Below are 21,396 nucleotides of genomic sequence, written 5' to 3'. Positions count from 1 at the left end.
TTTGTGGTAATTAACATTATGCCACAAATGCTGTCGACTGAGCGTAACTTGTATTGAACCCAGAATATTCCTTTAGCAATATTGGCCTGGTGGGACACAGTTTATAGAGTGCAAAGACAAAATAAAATGAATAAACTATAACAATTACTCATCATTAACATAAATTAAAACAATAATCATGATGTGCCGTGATGCTGCAATTTTACAAAAGGTCTCGAAAACAGCTCTGCCTACTATTTAAAAATACATTAAGGCAAGATATTTATTAAATGAGGACATCACATGTTAGAATTAATTAAATATAAGGAATATTCAGGGTTCAATACAAGTTAAGCTCAATCGACAGCATTTGTTGCATAATGTTGTTTACTCCAGAAATTTATTTAGACTTGTATCTACTGTTCTTTAAATAAAGCAAAAATCTGGGTTTCCAGTGAGGCTCTTACACTGGAACTGAATGGGGCCAATCTGTAAACATTAAAATATTCATTATTTCAAAAGTATTGCCACTAGACATAAACAATATGTGTGTTAACATGATTTTAGTGTGATAAAATCGCTTACTAACCTTTTCTGTGTAAAGTTATAGCCAATTTTATATCCAACTTCCATGACGGCATAGGGCTGTAAACCCTATAATCTCAGTAAACGACAATCTAAAAAACTTTACATCTTAAATAATACAAAAGTTTTAAGAGAAGATTTAAAGTGCTTTTATAAAATTATAAGCTTCACATTTTTGTCATTAAACCCTTCAAAAATTGGCCACATTTACTTCCATCTTAAGTGCCTCATGGTAACTTGATTGTTTACTTTATTTATATATATAAAATAGGAGATACAAGTCTAAATTATTTTTTGTGGTAATCTTGCCACAAATGCTGTCGATTGAGTTTAACTTGTATTGAACCCAGAATATTCCTTTAATATACAAAGATTAAACATATTCTTAAAATATCTGCCAGGTGTCACTCCTCTCTCTGCATCACAAATTGAGATTGAGCGAGATTGTTTTGGCATAGTTCGGTACTTTCTGGATTTAACATTCCTGTTGTATAAGGGGCATTAAATATATTAAATGTATAAGTAGAAGAGGGTTGAGATGTGTCCCTTGTAGTTATAATGGTTGATACAACCCTGCTCATTATTAAAGTAAGGAACAAAACCTAAATCCCCTTATCACTGAATTACACACTATTAAGGCATTCATAATGAGTTGATTGTCATAAATCTCTTTGGTCTCACTCATTAGAATCAGAGCCTTTGGTCTCACTTACGGCAATCAAAATTTGTCAGATAAAAATATACTGGATTGTTGAATACAGATAGTACACAGTGGATGCTGTTTGACCCCTCTCCTTTAGCTGTTTCTATAAGGATGTACCCCATTGACATACTGAATATATTCAGAAATCAGATTCGTTCCCACCTTGGGAAAACTATAATAAACCAGTTTGAGTCAGAGTGTTTAGGATATTAACTTAGACCGCATATGTGGATAAAAAATGTCCCAGCGCCTAGTTTTAAGACATCATTTTTACATGAAGAGGTCTTTTATGTATTCCTCAATTTAGGTGTCTTCTATCATGTGAACTGACAGCAATACAGAGTACACAAGGTTGTAATTTTCAAGTTTATAACAATAAACTTATTTTTCAACATAATTTTTTTCACCCTAGTCCATTGTACTTGTATGTGTGTGTTTGTGAGGGTACCTCACCAAACATGGAAATTGGCCATATTTCTGTTATACAGGTTTTTTTTTACACTGTCACCTGTTACTGTTACAAGTCCTACTTAATTTTCAGTCTGTGTGAAATTCTTCAGAATTGAATACAAAACATATAATCTAATTAAACATTTAAAATACTAATAAAATTATCATGAGTTAATCTTCCTTGAAAAAATAAGTAGTTTTATAAAGAATAAGCATCTAGATTTCACCTGGGTTTTTTTTTAACCACATATGCTTTTAAGGGGGGTGAAGTTACTTTTGTGTTCTAGGGTTAATCTTGAATGTTATCATATGATCAGCTATAAAGGCCTTTTTCTTAACCTCGTTCTTTACTTTCACCTCTTTCAGACATCCATTAATGTGAACTCAACAATGGGGACTTTGGTCTGTGTTACCATGACAACAGAGTCAACAGCACCCATGAGTACACTAAACACTGGTCAGTTCAGAGGCAGTTTGCTGGCTAAGGCTATGGAAAGACTGTGTGTGTGTGTGTGTGTGTGTGTGTGTGTGTGTGTAAAGGCATGAATGCTTGGTATGTGTATGTGGTTCTATGAGTCACTGTTTGAGAGAGACTTAGTATGTAGTGCACGCTCTCTCTTTTTCATTTTCTCCCACTTTTTCTCTCTTCCTCCCTGTTTTTGTGACAGGAGTATATACAGTACTTTGACCTCTCCTCTCTACAGTCTGGTGGTCAGTTGGCAGGTCCAGTGTCAGCGAGGGGCATGGTGTGCAACACCTCATCCAGCAGTTGTAGGGCACGGTGCAGATGAACTTCTACCCAGCATGGTGTCTGCTTGATGGTCTGTCGAGGGTAGTTGGGTCCCCAACCCTTTACAAAACTCAGACGTAAGATACACAGGCGACGCAGGTCATCAACACCTATTCCAGCAGCAGCTGACAAACCTGCAAAATAAATAGACAAATAGATAGACAGACAAACATAAAGACTGTAAGTGGATGGTCTATCTGTGATAGATGGATGGCTAAATGGATGGATGAATGGATGGATTGATCAATAGATAAGAGACTCACTGATGGCTGGAGCAATTCCTCCAACACTGCCTGGCCCAGGGATGTTCCCAGCAACTGCTGCAGCCTGTGCAGCTGCAGCTGCCTGTGCAGTCGCTGCTTGCTGCTGCATCTGCCTGTGACACTGACGAAGATCAAACACCTAGAGAAATAAGATGACTTTAACTCACCTGCACCTGGGACAACAATCAGAAACTCTAAAAAAATAATAATGATTTATCAAGAAAACAAACAAAAGGTATACAGAGCAACGTAGCTGTCCTACAGCCTCCATTGATGCAAGATTGGCTGATATGTGGGAAAGCTGGTCAGATGAGATTTATTTACAAAACAAAGTCATTATTTGTGTACCTTAATGAAGGCTCCAGGGTAGATCTTGTGAACGGCATCCCCTGGCGCTCTCCCTGCCTCTCTGTCCAGGTAGTAACTTTGCACAAAGACAGCGTGGTCACTATGGCAACACATCCAAACGTCCCCCTCCCCACGGCACTCCAGCTGAACACCTTTACCAATGTGAAGCCTGTTGAGAAGGGTACAGGAGTTCTCTTAGTTGGTATCTCTGAGAATCATTGAGATCTTCTTCTACCTTACATTGTCTGAGAGTTCTCTAACCTTGAATGTGTTTATTTGGGCTTCACAAAGAAAATTATTCCTTCAAAAAATCTTCCAAAATGTTCCAAGCAGAGGTAGAGTTTAAAAGTTTGGTGTTAAAATAAATAAATGTATATTTGAGGTAGACCGATATATCGGTTTTACGATTAATTGGTGCCAATAGTTGCTTTTTGGAACTACTGGTTATAGGCAAAAATCTATGCCGATAGTTGCAGATATTATTATTATTATTATTTTTTATTTTTTTCTGTGGCCAGATCTAGAGGGTTTTACAATTAAAACGGCTTGGTTCTACAGTATAACAGCAGCCTCTAAAAGTGGAATAAAAACATTCATGTGGGGATTTGCTGTATCTAAATCTTTCATCAATGACAATATTTATCCAATATTTTTATTCTCACTTCAATGCATATTTTGTTATTTTGATTAGATAGTCAAGTGTTTTTAATCGAAGCAAGGGCATGCAAAGAAATTGCGACTATGGAAACGTGCATGGTAAGCACATACATCGTGTCTCCAACTTCATATCTTGTGAATAATAATAAACCTTATTCCTCATCTGGTGAAATTTATATAAAACCCTTTATATGGTGAATATATAGGCTAAAAAATGCCTATATATATTTGGTAAATCTTTAAAAAATATTATTGTAATATATGCATTGTATCTGTAATGATAAGTCAGCGGAGTTGGGATCCATGTGCAGCTTTATTAACAGTAAACGTAGTAATACAGACAGGCAGGGGACAATCTCCAGCAACAGTAGTAAACAAGGTAATCCAGAGAGAATCACAAAACAGGCAAGAGGTCAGGGCAGGCGGCAGGCAAACACAGGTAATATCCAGGTAAACAAAGCAGTAACAGTAGGCAGGCAGCAAAGGGTCAAAACAGGGTAAACAGTCCAGGATCATACACAGGTAAGGCAGAAAATACAAATAACACTCAGAAATGTCAGCCAGAGCAAAACAAGACTTAGTGAGACTTAAATATCTGAGTAGATAGGCAACAGGCAGGAGGTAATCAGTGCCAGGTACGGGGATTATGGGAAATGGTGTCCGGAGAGTTAGAGTCAATACTCAGGTGATGGAGCCCTCTGGTGGTGAGTGGGAGGAACTACAGAGGCGTGATTCGTGACAGTAACAAAGCCCAGTCTCTGGCATTTCAAAATTACAGTCCCTGGTTTTGGACTTTTTTATAGTTAAACATCCCGCCTTATGCACCAAATCATGATTTTTTTTTTCTGGTTATTATTGGGATTTTGGTTGAACAATAAACTCCATATGGGATTTTATTCATTTTACTCATGTAACCTCTATGTCTGTGCCTGTCAAAGTAAGAAAATACTAAGAAAATTGTCACATTCTGTATATCGATTTTAAAAAACTATTGGCTTATCTGCCTTTCCATATCATTAGTTGTCGGTATCAGCAAAATCCACTATCGGTCGACCTTTTAATGCATATACAACAAGTCTTCAAAACACATACTGTAAATGGATATATGTCAGCAACTGAAACCACTTTAATGGAAAAATATCTTCAAAAAATAAATGATCAAGTACTTTTGAAGAAAGATTCATCTGAAATATCCATCAGAAAAAAGATAACACTGGGATTATTTCTTTTACATTTTTTTGCATCCCCACAATCTGCTTGAACTGTTTACAACAAACATACAAATACACACACACACATAAACAAACTAAACACCTAGAGATCTGCGAACACACACATTGAATAGACACTGACCTTGCCCTCTCGCTGGCATCAGTCCTGTGAACATTGCTAAGCTGCCCCAGACAGAAGCGGTCGCCACCCGAAGGGTCCACATATCCATCCACTGTAACCACAGGGCAGTTTGCCAATACCTTAAACATCTCTCCAACCTGCACATCCATCTCAAAATAAGAGATTGAGCACCAGAACTCTGGGCCTGCAAGATAAAAACAATAATACCTAGGCTTAACTTGCCAATACAGTGTTGTTTATGTAGATGTGAAGTGTGCATGTGTCTAGTACCTGGATGGTTGGAGACTGGCTGGGGGTATGAGGCCAGTGTGTGATGCTGAGACCCTGATAACAGCATAAAAATTACATCCGTGAGATGGTGAAATGGAAAGACATTAAAAAACGCAATGATATTGTGATCATGTGAAAGTGAGGAATATATAATGATTGAGGTATATTCTATTCTATATTCTATTATGAGGACACAAATACAGTGCATCCGGAAAGTATTCACAGCGCTTCACTTTTTCCACATTTTGTTATGTTACAGCCTTATTCCAAAATGGATTAAATTCATTATTTTTCTCAAAATTCTACAAACAATACCCCATAAGGACAACGTGAAAGAAGACTGTTTGAAATCTTTGCAAATTTATTAAAAATAAAAAACGAAAAAAATCACATGTACATAAGTATTCACAGCCTTTGCTCAATACTTTATTGAAGCACCTTTGGCACCAATTACAGCCTCAAGTCTTTTTGAGTATGATGCTACAAGCTTGGCACACCTATTTTTGTGCAGTTTCTCCCATTCTTCTTTGCAGGACCTCTCAAGTTCCATCAGGTTGGATGTGGAGCGTCGTTGCACAGCCATTTTCAGATCTCTCCAGAGATGTTCAATCGGGTTCAAGTCTGGGCTCTGGCTGGGCCACTCAAGGACATTCACAGAGTTGTCCCGGAGCCACTCTTTTGTTATCTTGGCTGTGTGCTTAGGGTCGTTGCCCTGTTGGAAGATGAACCTTCGCCCCAGTCTGAGGTCCAGAGCGCTCTGGAGCAGGTTTTCATCAAGGATGTCTCTGTACATTGCTGCATTCATCTTTCCCTCGATCCTGACTAGTCTCCCAGTTCCTGCCGTTGAAAAACATCCCCACAACATGATGCTGCCACCACCATGCTTCACTGTAGGGATGGTATTGGCCAGGTGATGAGCGGTGCCTGGTTTCCTCCAGACATGACGCTTGCCATTCAGGCCAAAGAGTTCAATCTTTGTTTCTCATGGTCTGAGAGTCCTTCAGGTGCCTTTTGGCAAACTCCAGGCAGGCTGTCATGTGCCTTTTACTGAGGAGTGGCTTCCGTCTGGCCACACTACCATACAGGCCTGATTGGTGGAGTGCTGCAGAGATGGTTGTTCTTCTGGAAGGTTCTCCTCTCTCCACAGAGAAATGCTGGAGCTCTGTCAGAGTGACCATCGGGTTCTTGGTCACCTCCCTGACTAAGGCCCTTCTCCCCCGATCGCTCAGTTTGGCCGGGCGGCCAGCTCTAGGAAGAGTCATGGTGGTTCCAAACTTCTTCCATTTACGGATGATGGAGGCCACTGTGCTCATTGGGACCTTCAATGCTGCAGAAATTTTTCTGTACCCTTCCCCAGATCTGTGCCTCGATACAATCCTGTCTCGGAGGTCTACAGACAATTCCTTGGACTTCATGGCTTGGTTTGTGCTCTGACATGCACTATTAACTGTGCGACCTTATATAGACAGGTGTGTGCCTTTCCAAATCATGTCCAATCAACTGAATTTACCACAGGTGGACTCCAATCAAGTTGTAGAAAAATCTCAAGGATGATCAGTGGAAACAGGATGCACCAGAGCTCAATTTTGAGTGTCATGGCAAAGGCTGTGAATACTTATGTACTTGTGATTTTTTTCGTTTTTTATTTTTAATAAATTTGCAAAGATTTCAAACAAACTTCTTTCACGTTGTCATTATGGGGTATTGTTTGTAGAATTTTGAGGAAAATAATGAATTGAATCCATTTTGGAATAAGGATGTAACATAACAAAATGTGGAAAAAGTGAAGCGATGTGAATACTTTCCGGATGCACTGTATATGTAACCAATAGTCATTTATTATCTATTTATTACAAAAAACAGTGCTGATATAACATCAATATTTACATACAGAAGTGGCTGGTATGAGGAGGAGGAACTTGCTGATGACTCTGCCCATTCTGCTGTGGTCCTGCAGGGGTATAGGAGGCTTTGCTTGTCCCTGTCCAGGTTGTTGCTGAGGTGTTTAAAAACAAACACACTTAATATGACTTCATATTGACTTCATGTCAGTTTTTCACAACCTTACAAATGTAAATTTAGTACAGATGACTAGCAGACTGGGCTAAAACCATAAATAAGATTCACATAAATTAAACTGTTATAAAAAGTAACCCACATCCCTGACCATTTCTATGTACAATCTTACAGTTTAATCCTTTAGTTTTGAACATTGTCGACCAAAAAAGTTACATCACTTAATCTACTCAAATTAAAACATGACTGATATTACACATAGCTAACTAATATTGGCATTATGTTCATGCTGTATAGCCAGGGGAGGACTGACTACCCCAGCCCAAGAGAAGGATATAGCTGCAGGCAGAGTTTCAAAAAGGGGCGGGAGCTCCAAACTGCCAGTAAAAATATAGGGAGCCCCTAATCTAACGCTTTCCCTAAACCTAACCGTATCTGAAAGTGACGCCCCCTTTTGGAGCTGGCACAACCCCCTTTTGGAGTAACCGCGCCACCTTCTGCAGTAGTCAGTTGAGGGTGCTAGTTTGCTGCTGTTGTTTTTGACAACTGTTTCTGCTCTATGTCGGTCTCAATAAAGCTCGTTTTGTATCTTTGGAGTGCAGGGTTTTGGAAAGAGGGGTTGTGGCAGATCCAACGGTTCAACTTGTGGAAATTCTAGAATGGCTAAAATCGCTTACAGCACCTTTAACTAAACATCTTATGGAGTATTTGTTCCTTGCCACAGTCACCATTAGCTTGCTCCCTGGGGGCTTAAAGACAAAAAAAAAAATGGCATGATTTTCAATTACAGTAAGTTTTTCAATTAAGCTGTTCACTGGTAACTTTAGACATTTAAGACATTACATAATGATTTTCTGTAAAGCTGCTTTGAAACAATGTGTATTGTGCAAAAAACGCTATACAAATATAAATGCCTTGACTACAAAAGGCAACACTTGTTCATGTTAGCACTTTGTGGTTCATTCTCAGCATAACTTCCCTCATATCTAGCCTTTATAGTGATTAATACTGTATTCTAATATGCACTATAACACTTGTATTCTTAGGTAGCTACTGGGGTATCACATGCACCTTCTCATAATCCCATTTGGTAAGAAATTGTCTGCAGTAAAATTCATAATTGCATAGATCTGAAGCTTATTATCCTATTTACTTGATAAATACTTCAACTCACTGTGGAATGAGCCTTGTGTCTGTGTGTGTTTTGAGTTGCTGTAGTCGCTCTGGCTGACAGAGGGCTGCTGGGATGAGGGCTGGCTGTGGGTGGGTGTGTGACTGTGTGTTGGGGTGGAAGGGGGAGAGCTGGAGGTCAGGGCTCGACCCGCAGGGATGGCGATTTGCAGCAGTCCCTCAGACATTGACAACCTGGAGGCACTCGCTTTAGAAAGAGAAACAGAGAATATGAGAGACCACAGAAAGAGATCAATTATGTTTCAGTAGTATGTAATGAGAAGTCATGTAAAGAGACTATTTTGCCAGCACTGTTCTGCAACTGTTCTTATGTACTTATTTTATTCCTATATTAGAATAGTGTTGATGGCCTCGATCAAGCCTTGATGCACTTACAGGGTGGGGAAAGGGGCAGGCTGGGGTAGAGAGTGACTGAGGGAGGGGTCTGCTGGGGTGGCTCTGGAGACAGCAGTCTGAGCTGCTGGCTGTAGTGGCTCATACAAGATGGACCCTCCATCTGGATGCAGTCATGAATGTGTTCCTCTTTTATCAGCCTGCCTGAAGGATGACAACAACTGTCAAATCATCTCCGAGCTCCTCTCCAAACTCCTGTCCCTGTTTATCTCTCTCAGTGCAAGGCAAGTCCTTGCATGTCTCGATCTGACACATTTTATGGCCGTCTCACTCTGATTAAAGGCTGGATGCCAGCAGCACAGCGATCAGGGCCCTCAGTGACTAGCCCAGATAAATACCTTAGACATCTTTCACATGTGGAGAAGAAAGATCTAATGATGGAATACAAGCACTAGTGTCAAACACTATTCATTCAGAGTAATAGAGCACCACTTACCTGTGTTTGGCAAATTGAACCCCACTGCAAGGAGAGAAGGAAAAATAGTCAAATATTAGCAGCACACTACATTTTATAATGCACAGCTTCCATGACATTTTAGGATTTTGTTAATCTCCATGAATTTTCCAAGCCTGAAAATGACAATATAAAAATCCCCTATCACAAGTTTTCTTTGACCATGGGAACCCTGACAATAGAAATTGCCAAATTATCGACATTGCTATAGAATCATGCTCAGGAGTTGGCATGGACTCATGTTCTGCATGCCCTTTATCTAAATATTTTCATTGTTAAAATTGTAATAGTATAAGCAATCAACTAGGTCAGGCAGAATTTTTTTTTTTAATATAACTATCTGTGTATTTTTTTTAAAGAGATATACACACACGCACCAATTCCAGGTGATACCACACGCTCGTAGTGGTAGGGGTTCACGCATACGTTATCGTACTTCAGATCAAATGCATACTGACAAAATTTAACATGCTTCAGTTCATTCTTGTGGAGATCCGGCCATCGCCACAGACGAGCGTATATGACATGAGGGAAACCCTTCCGTCCAGCCACCTGAGAAGCAATGACAACACCTGATGTTAACATACAAAAATATAACCTCAGAACACAGTATTTTAAACAATAATATTGAATTTAACATACTTATTGTTGCTGCTCCACAACAAGATATGTGATTACTGAACATCTAGTGAAAGTCACATGGCTGGATGGAGAGGTCTGAAGCCAGGAATGCTTTAATATGCAGAAATGACTAGTGGTTGACTGATATGTTTTTTTAATTGCCGATATCTAAAGAACAAAGCGGTCAATGACAGACATAAGGCAAATATACAAAAAATACAACTTAATTATATATCAAATGTGACATATACATAGGTTCAGAACTTAAAAGAATAGTTCACCCAAAAATGAAAATTTTCTCAACATTTAAACACCCTCATGACATGATGTTTATGACTTTCATTCTTCTGCAGAACACAAAGATTTTTAGAATATCTCAGCTCTGTAGGTCCACACAATGCAAGAGAATGGTTACTAAATTACAGAGCTGAGATATTCTTCTAAAAATCTTTGTTCATGTTCAGCAGAAGAAAGAAAGTTATATAAATCTGGGATGGCATGAGGGTGAGTAAATGATGAGAGAAGTTTTATTTTTGGGTGAAATATCCCTTTAACTTAAGGAGGTTTGTTGAAACACCTCCCAGAACCTAATCAAGTCACAGATAGCTCATGTGTGTATCATGGTGATTCAAAAGTTTCAATAGCATGACATCACACACAAATAAAGTTACAATGGACAGAAGTCGGAGGAAGAGAATGTGAGAGATCACAGAAGGAGATCAGAAGAGAAAGAGTACAGAGCAACATTCAACTCTGCTGTCAGACCATCTTCTCTAAATCATGAGTGAGTGGCAACATGCTGTGACCTCATTTGTAATTGGAATGACTTACAACTCTTCACCCAGGAGACTGACCTTCCTGAGCGATTCAAAGCAGAGACAGTCAGACAGAGCTGATCTAATGCCAAACCCATTTCATTTTACAAACTCACACACAGACAGTTTTAAACTTTCAGAACTTTCTCATTTTCATAAACAACACATTTCTACATTTTAAAACTCTATAGGTTGCAAGTGCTCTATACATTCAGAACTTTAAAAATGTCCTTCTTGAACACATCACACTCATGCTTCAAATACTGACACAGTCGTCTCTCTACAACACACACAGACTGCGAGGCAGACATGCTTAAGCTTAACCCTGCCCATTTCCTGTGTTGCAGACAAAACAACCCTAACTCGCCATCCACCCCCCTCTCCCAGTCTACAGCTGGGGGAAGGGAACACTCTCTGTCTCTCTATGGGCCTCTCCTCTCTCTGAAATTGTGAGATGACTATTTTGGGAGAAAAGATTTTCATGTTTACCTCATCATTCATAACTTTATTCTCTTCATGATGGTTATAAATGCCTCAGAGGTGAAAGCCTCCCAGACATTTAGTCATAAATATGAAAGAAATCACATAACAAAATGTCATACAGTATTAAGAGTCACACGATATGCACAAATGTGTATGTATATTTGTCAGAGTTTATGCATGCCTTTTGTGTTAACTTTCTCTTTAAGTGAATCTGTTTCAATTAAATGCATTAGATCCTTCACCAAATATGGGCTGCTTTTGAAAAATCACTAGCACTTAAATGACAAAGACTGCTTTAACCTCTGTCATGGAGGCGGGTACCTCTATGAAAAATCAGCAGTGTCTGTTTTTGTATTTAGACATGTAATTAATGCTGTCATGTGGGAGCTGTTTTCAATAGCTCTATTGATATTGTTTATGTTCAGGTTAAGTTGAAGCAGAGAATTGGCCACACACCACGTTTACATTTTGTCAGGCACATTTAAAAAAATGATTAACATTGAGAAATGGTTAGGTTTTTTCAGAATGACAGCCTGTTAGTGTGTAAGCTGATACCGACAGCCTGGCGTACAGTACATTACATCCTTGTGCAGTGTCAGACAGTCAGACAATGGGACTGACATGGACCGTTCACACTGAAACTGAACGGATAACAAATGTGAAACAGAGTATGTTTATCTGACCTGCAAACGCCCATCCAGTGTTCTCTGAATGGTGACGCACTTGCTTGGATGGACTCCATTTGTGGTGATCGCAGTGATGAGGGAGTCAAGTTCATCTCTCTTCTCTTTGAGTTTCTTCACCAGGCTTTCGATGGCCCGTTTGGCAAAGCTCTCATTCTCTCCTCCCTGGCGGTGACACATCAGACTGTGAACGATGCTTAAACACGCATCACTGCTGCTGGGGGCATTCACTGACATTCTCCTCCCACTATTTTGAATTTAAAAGAGAAAGACAGAGAAAGACATAATCTTTGTGTATAAATGTCACTGTATTATATCCAGCCTAGACTGTCATTAAAGGATTAAACTTTCAACGCGCCGAGTCATGTGACAAAACAACATGGTGCCAATCTCAGCTGAGTTTGTCTTTGGGAGAAACGGCAACAAAACTACATCTGGTAAGAAACCTCATCAAGGTTTTACATTGAAACCTATCTGAGTCAAAAGAGTAGAGTCTCTAGTTTCATCCGATTTGCAATTGTAAAAATTTAATCGATTTAATCGCAAAACGGCACACTGTTAAACACAATGACCACATGGACTATAGACTTATTTTCCTTAAAATATCACTATATTCACTTTGCATTATCACATTGAGAATCAATGGATGCATCCAAAAGCTGGAAAATTTTGTTTTCAGATGCTGTATATGGAGTTAGGATGAAAATAAAGTGCATTTCAAATGTTCTGAGACCAGTGCACACAGACAGCACACTGGAGGTTAAGTCATTCCCTAATTAGGGAGCAAGGGAGCATCCTATAGCTTTCCTATGCAGTCAAGCGCATTCACTCCTAATATCTGGTCAAAAGTTCAGTTTCAGGCTGCAGATGATGTTTGGACCACTCGACATATTTGGCAGACATGGGACAATGGTAATCAGTATATAATTTAGATTCAGAATTTTTCATGCAAAAGTTTATTTTAAAATGGTTGGCTTGTTGAATTGGATGATGCTGGCCATTACTTTGAATCAGAATTATTTATGATAATGTCTGATGTAAAGTCTGTAATGTCTCAAAAACATGAATTACATGAAGAACTCCTGGAAACATAAAACAATTAAAAAAAATAATAATAAAATAAATAAAATGAAATTAAAAAAAAATAAATCACACTTTCTATAGACTGGTATTATTTAAAATTTTGCAACTTAGTCCCACTGTCCACATATGTGGACATTGATTTTTAGGAAAACTATTTGGTCTAATATATCATAATAAATATGTGAAAAAAATGAAGGGGTCTGAATACTTTCTGAATGCACTATATATACAGGTGCATCTCAATAAATTAGAATATCATGGAAAAGTTCATTTATTTCAAATTGTGAAACTCATGTATTAAATAAATTCAATGCACACAGACTGAAGTAGTTTAAGTCTTTGGTTCTTTTAATTGTGATGATTTTGGCTCACATTTAACAAAAACCCACCAATTCACTATCTCAACAAATTAGAATATGGTGACATGCCAATCAGCTAATCAACTCAAAACACCTGCAAAGGTTTCCTGAGCCTTCAAAATGGTCTCTCAGTTTGGTTCACTAGGCTACACAATCATGGGGAAGACTGCTGATCTTTCCTGCAGGCCTGTGCTGCTGCGTTGCTAGAGTCTGATCCTCTGCGCTGAATATTTGGTTCTAAAAACAAAAATACTGCATTTTCTGAGTTCTTTCCATCAAAGTTCAGTTCTGTATGTGGTATTCTCTCAGATTTTGTTAATCCAGAAGACAATCATTGACACCCTTCACAAGGAGGGTAAGCCACAAACATTCATTGCCAAAGAAGCTGGCTGTTCACAGAGTGCTGTATCCAAGCATGTTAACAGAAAGTTGAGTGGAAGGAAAAAGTGTGGAAGAAAAAGATGCACAACCAACCGAGAGAACCGCATGCTTATGAGGATTGTCAAGCAAAATCGATTCAAGAATTTGGATGAACTTCACAAGGAATGGACTGAGGCTGGGGTCAAGGCATCAAGAGCCACCACACACAGACGTGTCAAGGAATTTGGCTACAGTTGTCATATTCCTCTTGTTAAGCCACTCCTGAACCACAGACAATGTCAGAGGCGTCTTACCTGGGCTAAGGAGAAGAACTGGACAGTTGCCCAGTGGTCCAAAGTCCTCTTTTCAGATGAGAGCAAGTTTTGTATTTCATTTGGAAACCAAGGTCCTAGAGTCTGGAGGAAGGGTGGAGAAGCTCATAGCCCAAGTTGCTTGAAGTCCAGTGTTAAGTTTCCACAGTCTGTGATGATTTGGGGTGCAATGTCATCTGCTGGTGTTGGTCCATTGTGTTTTTTGAAAACCAAAGTCACTGCACCCTTTTACCAAGAAATTTTGGAGCACTTCATGCTTCCTTCTGCTGACCAGCTTTTTAAAGATGCTGATTTCATTTTCCAGCAGGATTTAGCACCTACCCACACTGCCAAAAGCACCAAATGTTGGTTAAATGACCATGGTGTTGGTGTGCTTGACTGTCAAGCAAACTCACCAGACCTGAACCCCATAGAGAATCTATGGGGTATTGTCAAGAGGAAAATGAGAAACAAGAGACCAAAAAATGCAGATGAGCTGAAGGCCACTGTCAAAGAAACCTGGGCTTCCATACCACCTCAGCAGTGCCACAAACTGATCACCTCCATGCCACGCCGAATTGAGCCAGTAATTAAAGCAAAAGGAGCCCCTACCAAGTATTGAGTACATATACAGTAAATGAACATACTTTCCAGAAGGCCAACAATTCACTAAAAATGTTTTTTTTATTGGTCTTATGATGTATTCTAATTTGTTGAGATAGTGAATTGGTGGGTTTTTGTTAAATGTGAGCCAAAATCATCACAATTAAAAGAACCAAAGACTTAAACTACTTCAGTTTGTGTGCATTGAATTTATTTAATACACGAGTTTCACAATTTGAGTTGAATTACTGAAATAAATGAACTTTTCCACGACATTCTAATTTATTGAGATGCACCTGTGTGTGTGTATATATATATAGTGCATTCAGAAAGTATTCAGTCCCCTTCATTTTTCACATTTTGTTATGGTGCAGCCTTATGCTTAAATGCTTTAAATTATATTTTTTTTTCACGTCAATCTACAGTCCATACCCCATAATGACAAAGCAAAAAACAGATTTTTGATAACTTTGCAAATTTATTAAAAAAAAACTGAAATATCACACTGACATAAGTATTCAATTTCTTTGACACTTAAAATTTAGCTCGGGTGCATCAAATTTCTCTGGATCATTTTTTAGATGTTTCTACACTTTGACTGGAGTACATCTGTGGTAAATACAATTGACTAGACGTGATTTGGAATGGCACACACCTGTCTATATGAGGTCTCACAGCTGAAAACTCATATCAGAGCAAAAACCAAGCCATGAGGTCAAAGGAACTGCCTGCAGAGCTCAGAGACAGGATTGTGTCGAGGCACAGATCTGGGGAAGGGTACAAAATGTTTTCAACTGCATTGAATGTTCCCAAGAGCAAAGTGGCCTGCATAAATCTTAAATGGAAGAAGTTTACAACAACCAGGACTCTTCCTAGAGCTGGCCGCCCAGCCAAATGAGCAATCAAGGGAGAAGGGCCTTGGTAAGAGAGGTGACCAAGAACCCGATGGTCACTCTGGTTGAGGTCCGGAGATCTTGTGTGGAGATGGAAGAAACTTCACTTCACAGAAGGACAACCATCACTGCAGCACTCCACCGATCTCGGCTTTATGGCAGATTGGCCAAACGGAAGCCTCTCCTCAGTGCAAGACACATAAAAAGCACCTAAAGGACTCTGATAAAACGAAGATTGAACTGTTTGGAGGAAACAAGGCACCGCTCATCACCTCCGCAATACCATCCCAACGGTGAAGCATGGTGGTGGTGGTAGCATCATACTATGGGGGTGTTTTTCAATGGCAGGGACTGGGGGACTGGTCAAGGTTGAAGGAAAGCAGAACACAGCAAAATGCAGAGATATCCTTAATGAAAACCTGGTCCAGACACTCAGGACCTCAGACTGGGCCGAAGGTTCACGTTCCAACAGGACAATGACCCTAAGCACACAGCCAAGACTACGCAAGAGTGGCTTAGGGACAACTCTGTGAATGTCCTTGAGTGGCCCAGCCAAAGCCCGGACTTGAACCCAATCGAACATCTCTGGAGAGACCTGAAAATGGCTGTCCACCGATGGTCCCCATCCAACCTGACAGAGTTTGAGAGGATCTGCAGAGAAGAATGGCAGAAAATCCCCAAATCCAGGTGTGCAAAGCTTGTTGCATCGTACCCAAAAAGACTTTAGGCTGTAATCGCTGCCAAAGGTGCTTCAACTAAGTACTGAGTAAGGGTCTGAATACTTATGTCAATGTGATATTTCAGTTTTTTATTTTTAATAAATTTGCAAAGTTATCAAAAATCTGTTTTTTTGCTATGTCATTATGGGGTATGGAGTGTAGATTGATGTGAAAAGATTATAATTTAAAGCATTTTAGCATAAGGCTGCAACATAACAAAATGAAGGGGTCTGAATACTTTCTGAATGCACTGAATACATATATATTTATATACAGTCACAAATCAAAAAGGGTAATGGAAAATGCACACAGCAATCACGCTTGGGTCTCTGGAGGATTTAATAAACTAGAGGTAGACTGATATATCTGTTTTACCGATTAATCGGTGCCGATATTTGCTCTTTGGAACTATCGGTTATCGGCAAAAATCTGTCGATTTTGGTCATTTCAAAATAAGAGTCCCCAGTATGTTTTGGGCTTGTTTATACTTAAATGTTATGTACCAAATCTTAATTTTTTTAAGTTATTATTAGGATTTTAGTTGAACAAAAAACTGCATCTGGGATTTTATTCATTTTGGACTCTTTGTCTTTGCCCGCCATAATAAATAATGAATAAAACATTTTGTTATTTTTATTCTATAAATAATTGAGAAATAATCAACCGATACATCGGTTATCGGCCTTTCCCACCACCCTAGTTATCGATATCTGCAAAATCTACTATCGGTCGTCCTCTATATTAAACTTTCAAACCAAATGGCATGTATTTGAAAGAAAGACAACACAAGCACACTTTTTCTTGTCAGGTTTTAAACAATACAACAATAGACATACAGTTTAAAATTAAAACAAAGTATTTAGACACTTTATGGTTGTCAAAATTTTGCAATAGTTGGTTCTGAGAGAAGGTCTAGGATCATTTGTTTGCAGATACAACTTTGTTCGATATTTTGTTGGGCCACTGTATAATTTTACAGCAATAGTGAAACATCACACAAACGTGACAAAAGTTCAGAACTGGGCCATACCTTCAGACTGGCATTGCCGCACAGGTGAAATTAAGATTTAAGGATTCAATTTTTCAGAGTAATAAGCAGTTGAAAAAAATAAATAAAGTTTATACAAATACAGACAAAATCCCAGTTCAATGTCAAAATAATTTTTATTAAATAACCAAATTAATTCATATTATATTTCATAATGGAATTGTCTTTAGGACATCATTCTAAATATCTAATTCATTGCCCCTATATGAAACACTGAAAATCTGGGTGTTCTGTCTTGAGCTTTATAATCTATCACATGTTGAATTGAGACGGCTAACAATTACTTCCTGATTCAGCCAGTCTCACTCTTAGACAGTATATAGTTATGCACACAACTATTAATGACTAAACACATAAAGCGTGTACATAGCGTGTTCATACAAGTAAATAAAAACAGTACTTACAAGTTAGTTAGGTGTCACATGTGCGTATTCTTTTTTCATGTACTTCGGCTCTCTGCGTCTGTCTGACTCCCTCTCTCTCTCTCTCTCTCTCTCTCTCTCTCTGTGCTCACTCATCCAGCTGCTCCCGAAAGAGAGAGAGAGAGAGAGAGAGAGATCATGATCTGCATGAGCTCTTAGATTTTCTTCTTTGTTTGCTGTTTTGAGATGAGAGTTATATAAAAAATTAACAAAATCTGAGAGAATACCACATACAGAACTGAACTTTGATGGAAAGAACTCAGAAAATGCAGTATTTTTGTTTTTAGAACCAAATATTCAGCGCAGAGGACCAGAGGATCAGACTCTAGCAATGCAGCAGCACAGGCCTGCAGGAAAATTGGGAGGGAAATTTAGAACAAGGCTAGATCCAACAATTCACAGAGGGAGAAGCAGTGAGTACAACTAAAACTGCACTGAACAATCTTTTTTTTTTTTTTTTTTTAAGCTAAAAATGCCAAAAAGCTAACAGCTATGGCTATTCCAGACTCAATGTATCAATTCAAATGAGCCAGAGAAAATGAACCAATCAGAGGAGCAGCTGCAGTCACCCCACTGCCATATGCAGATGATCTCCCCACTCTACACAGACTATGTGCACATACAGTATCCCCCTCATGTCAAAACTGAGTCTAATAAGATCTATAAGCAGAAACTTCTTAAAGACAATCCAGAAACTCTGTTTGCAGATTTTTTTAAAACTGGAGAAGTCTGCAACCTGAAGGCATTCCAGGCTGACTACAGTGCCATACGTGAAATAATGAAACGCGAGAAACTATTATTAACTAAGAGTCTGTCAGCTGAGCAGAATCCACAGAGCAGCACCCCAGATCTAAGCCCCGCCCCTGCAGAAAATTAGAGTCCTGCCCAGGACCCCTTGCCCCCCTGTTCAGATCTATACCTCTACTCCAGGAGCACTTCACAAGTCTGGAGATGGAGCTGGTGCAGCTCAAAGAAACTGTGCTCAAACAGCAGTAGCCTGTGCACTCAGACACATGTGCATGTCACATTAAACTCAGGCAGAACACAGAGCTCATCACACAGAGACTGTCAGCCCTCATGCAGCAGGTGAGAGAGCTCCAGACAGAAAAGGACAGCTATCAGAGTGAGCTGACCACACTGAGACTTCAGCTACAGGACAGAGAACAGTCCACACTAGAGCTGAGGCAGCAGCTCAGAGAGTTACAGGAGGAGAGAGAGCAGCAGCGAAGTGAGATCCAGGCACTGAGAGAGCAGGTGAGAGAGCTGTTCCAGGCCAGAGAGGAATTACAGAAGATCCACAGAGCTCAAACACTGTCCCCCTCCCCACTGCCTTCCACCCCAGAGACACCTGACACAGACAGTCAACATCCACCACCCCCCAGCCCAGAGAGGCCTGACTTAGACAGCTCACAGTCATCACAGTGCTCCCTGTCATGTGCCCCAGCGCAGCAGCAGCACTCGTCTGACAGTAGCCCAGCACCAACCAGCACAGAAGGACCTGAAATAGCCCTACTTATTGATTGAACTTATTGAATGGGAAATTAATTGATATAAAGAAACTTTTCCCCTGACACAGAACTGTTAAACTCTGGTGTCCCATCACTGACAAAGCTCTGGAGCTATTGACAGAATCCAAGCTGGTCCGCCTCAGCCACATCATAATCCATATGGGCACCAATGACCTGTGGAGCCAACAGGACAGTGTGTCCGACTCTCTCAGAGCTGTTGTGGACAAAGCAAGACACATTTTCCCCAACTCAAAAATTATCATCTCCACTCTGCTTCAGAGGAAAGATTTCCATCCTCAAACAATCAATAAATAAACATTAGCATCTCCAGACACTGTGCCCTTCTGCCTAATGTTCACTTGGCTCACCACCCAGACCTGGACACTGACTGTCTGTATGATCACATCCACTTATATAAGAATCTGGTGCATGTTCTGGCAAAGAGACTCAAAGATATTGCTCTAAACAGGACCAACCAGACAAGCCCCAGGTGGAACAGAACCAGCCCCAGCCCAGCCAATCCAATGAGACACACTTCAAGAAACAACAGCCCACCCAGCACCTCATTCAGAGCCCCGGCCAGAGCATCTACCAGGGCACTGCCCAGAGCTTCAGCACCCAGACAGGAGCCACAGAGACAGAGACTACTCTATAAAAGCCACACAGCTCCTACAGAATACTGCACAGCACTGGAACCCCCTCAACAGCAGATCCCACACCGGCCAGGTAGGCAGAGCTACGCCCAGGCTGTCAGTGGAGTAGCAAACCGAGCCAACGCTGAACCTCAGGACATCCAACACATGCTGAGTATCATCTGCTCTCGCTTTATAACTCAAAACGGACAGTGGTAAGAACTGAAAAAAAAAAAAAAAAAAAAACATAAACTCAGTGTAAGGATTTAGTGATAAAAAAATCACTTTTTACTTTGTGAATGTTCAACATTGCTCACATTGTTTGTATTCACTGTTGTTTTTGAACTGTTGTGTATTTGCCTTTTTTTTGTGTGTGTCTTTCTCTTTTCTCAAAATGGCAAACGAACCCTTTAGATTATCTTAATAGCTTTGTGATGAAATCCCTTAGTATTTCCATGTGGAACATTCAAGGTCTGAACTCCTCAGCTTTTGGCCTAAAGAGTAGAAATTCTGACTTTATGAGAGGAATTGAAGACTTAGATATATCACCATCTTACAGGAAACCTGGTGTAGAGGAGATGAGTCCACTGGTTGCCCCTCAGGATACAGAGAGATAATACTACCATCAGTCAAACTCACATCAGTCACACAGAGGGAGAGATTTAGGAGGGATGATAATCTGGATTAAATCTGAAATGTCCATAGAATTTGTCAAAAGAGAACAATACCACCTGTGGCTGAAATTTAAAAAAGGCATTATATCAACATCGCAGCCTGTCTTCCTGTGTGCCATATATATACCACCCCTTGAGTCGCCCTATTTCCAAGAAGAAATATTTCAAAACATAGAGCGAGAAATCAGCCATTTCCAGGCCCAGTGAAATGTGATGTTTCTGGGTGATTTAAATACAAGAACCGGTGTAGAATTAGAGTAGATTATGCAATCACAGATCTGGACCTTTCCTCTTTGAGAGCATTCACAGTCAAATCCTTAACGCCTTTCTCAGACCACAGCCAAATCACTCTCTATATCAAACCATCTGAAACAACAACTGTAACAGTGTAAGGACGGGCAAGGAGGAGGCGGGAAACGGCTGAACAGTCAACATAAACTTTAATGATATAAATGAATTTAAAACAAACATAAACAAACACAGACACACACACGTGTCTCTCTCTCTCGAACTGGCATCTCCGGCTGCCCCTTATCTCGCTCTCCCGCCGATCAGCTGATTCGGCGCCAGCCGTGCTCCATCACGGCCCGGCCATGCCCTCCTCCTCGTCACACTCCTCCCCCGCCCGATTCAAGCCAGGCGACACCGGTCTGACAACCCCCCCCCACCCACCGGCCATTCTGTCAGCCGGTGGTCCACCCCACCTCCTGTGAACCCAGGGGGAGAGACG

General features: G+C 40.0%; 1 protein-coding gene across 1 annotated transcript; it reads right to left on the bottom strand.

Moving 5' to 3' along the window:
* Nucleotides 1-1,619: 1,619 nt before the first annotated feature.
* Nucleotides 1,620-17,888, bottom strand: LOC127454639 (mothers against decapentaplegic homolog 4-like). The gene is made up of 12 exons (XM_051721989.1): nt 17,835-17,888; nt 12,055-12,301; nt 9,830-10,004; nt 9,435-9,458; nt 8,981-9,142; nt 8,589-8,792; nt 7,290-7,394; nt 5,399-5,452; nt 5,129-5,312; nt 3,119-3,287; nt 2,771-2,909; nt 1,620-2,641 (listed from the first exon to the last, which is right to left on the bottom strand). The coding sequence occupies exons 2-12, from the start codon at nt 12,289-12,291 to the stop codon at nt 2,430-2,432; spliced, it is 1,665 nt and encodes a 554-aa protein (XP_051577949.1). The 5' UTR covers nt 12,292-12,301; nt 17,835-17,888; the 3' UTR covers nt 1,620-2,429.
* Nucleotides 17,889-21,396: the final 3,508 nt, after the last annotated feature.

The sequence above is a fragment of the Myxocyprinus asiaticus genome, chromosome 16 (assembly GCF_019703515.2).
Source record: "Myxocyprinus asiaticus isolate MX2 ecotype Aquarium Trade chromosome 16, UBuf_Myxa_2, whole genome shotgun sequence".
NCBI lineage: Eukaryota > Metazoa > Chordata > Actinopteri > Cypriniformes > Catostomidae > Myxocyprinus > Myxocyprinus asiaticus.
Note: the sequence above shows the minus strand (reverse complement) of the source record. Positions and strands in the feature narration are given on the sequence as shown.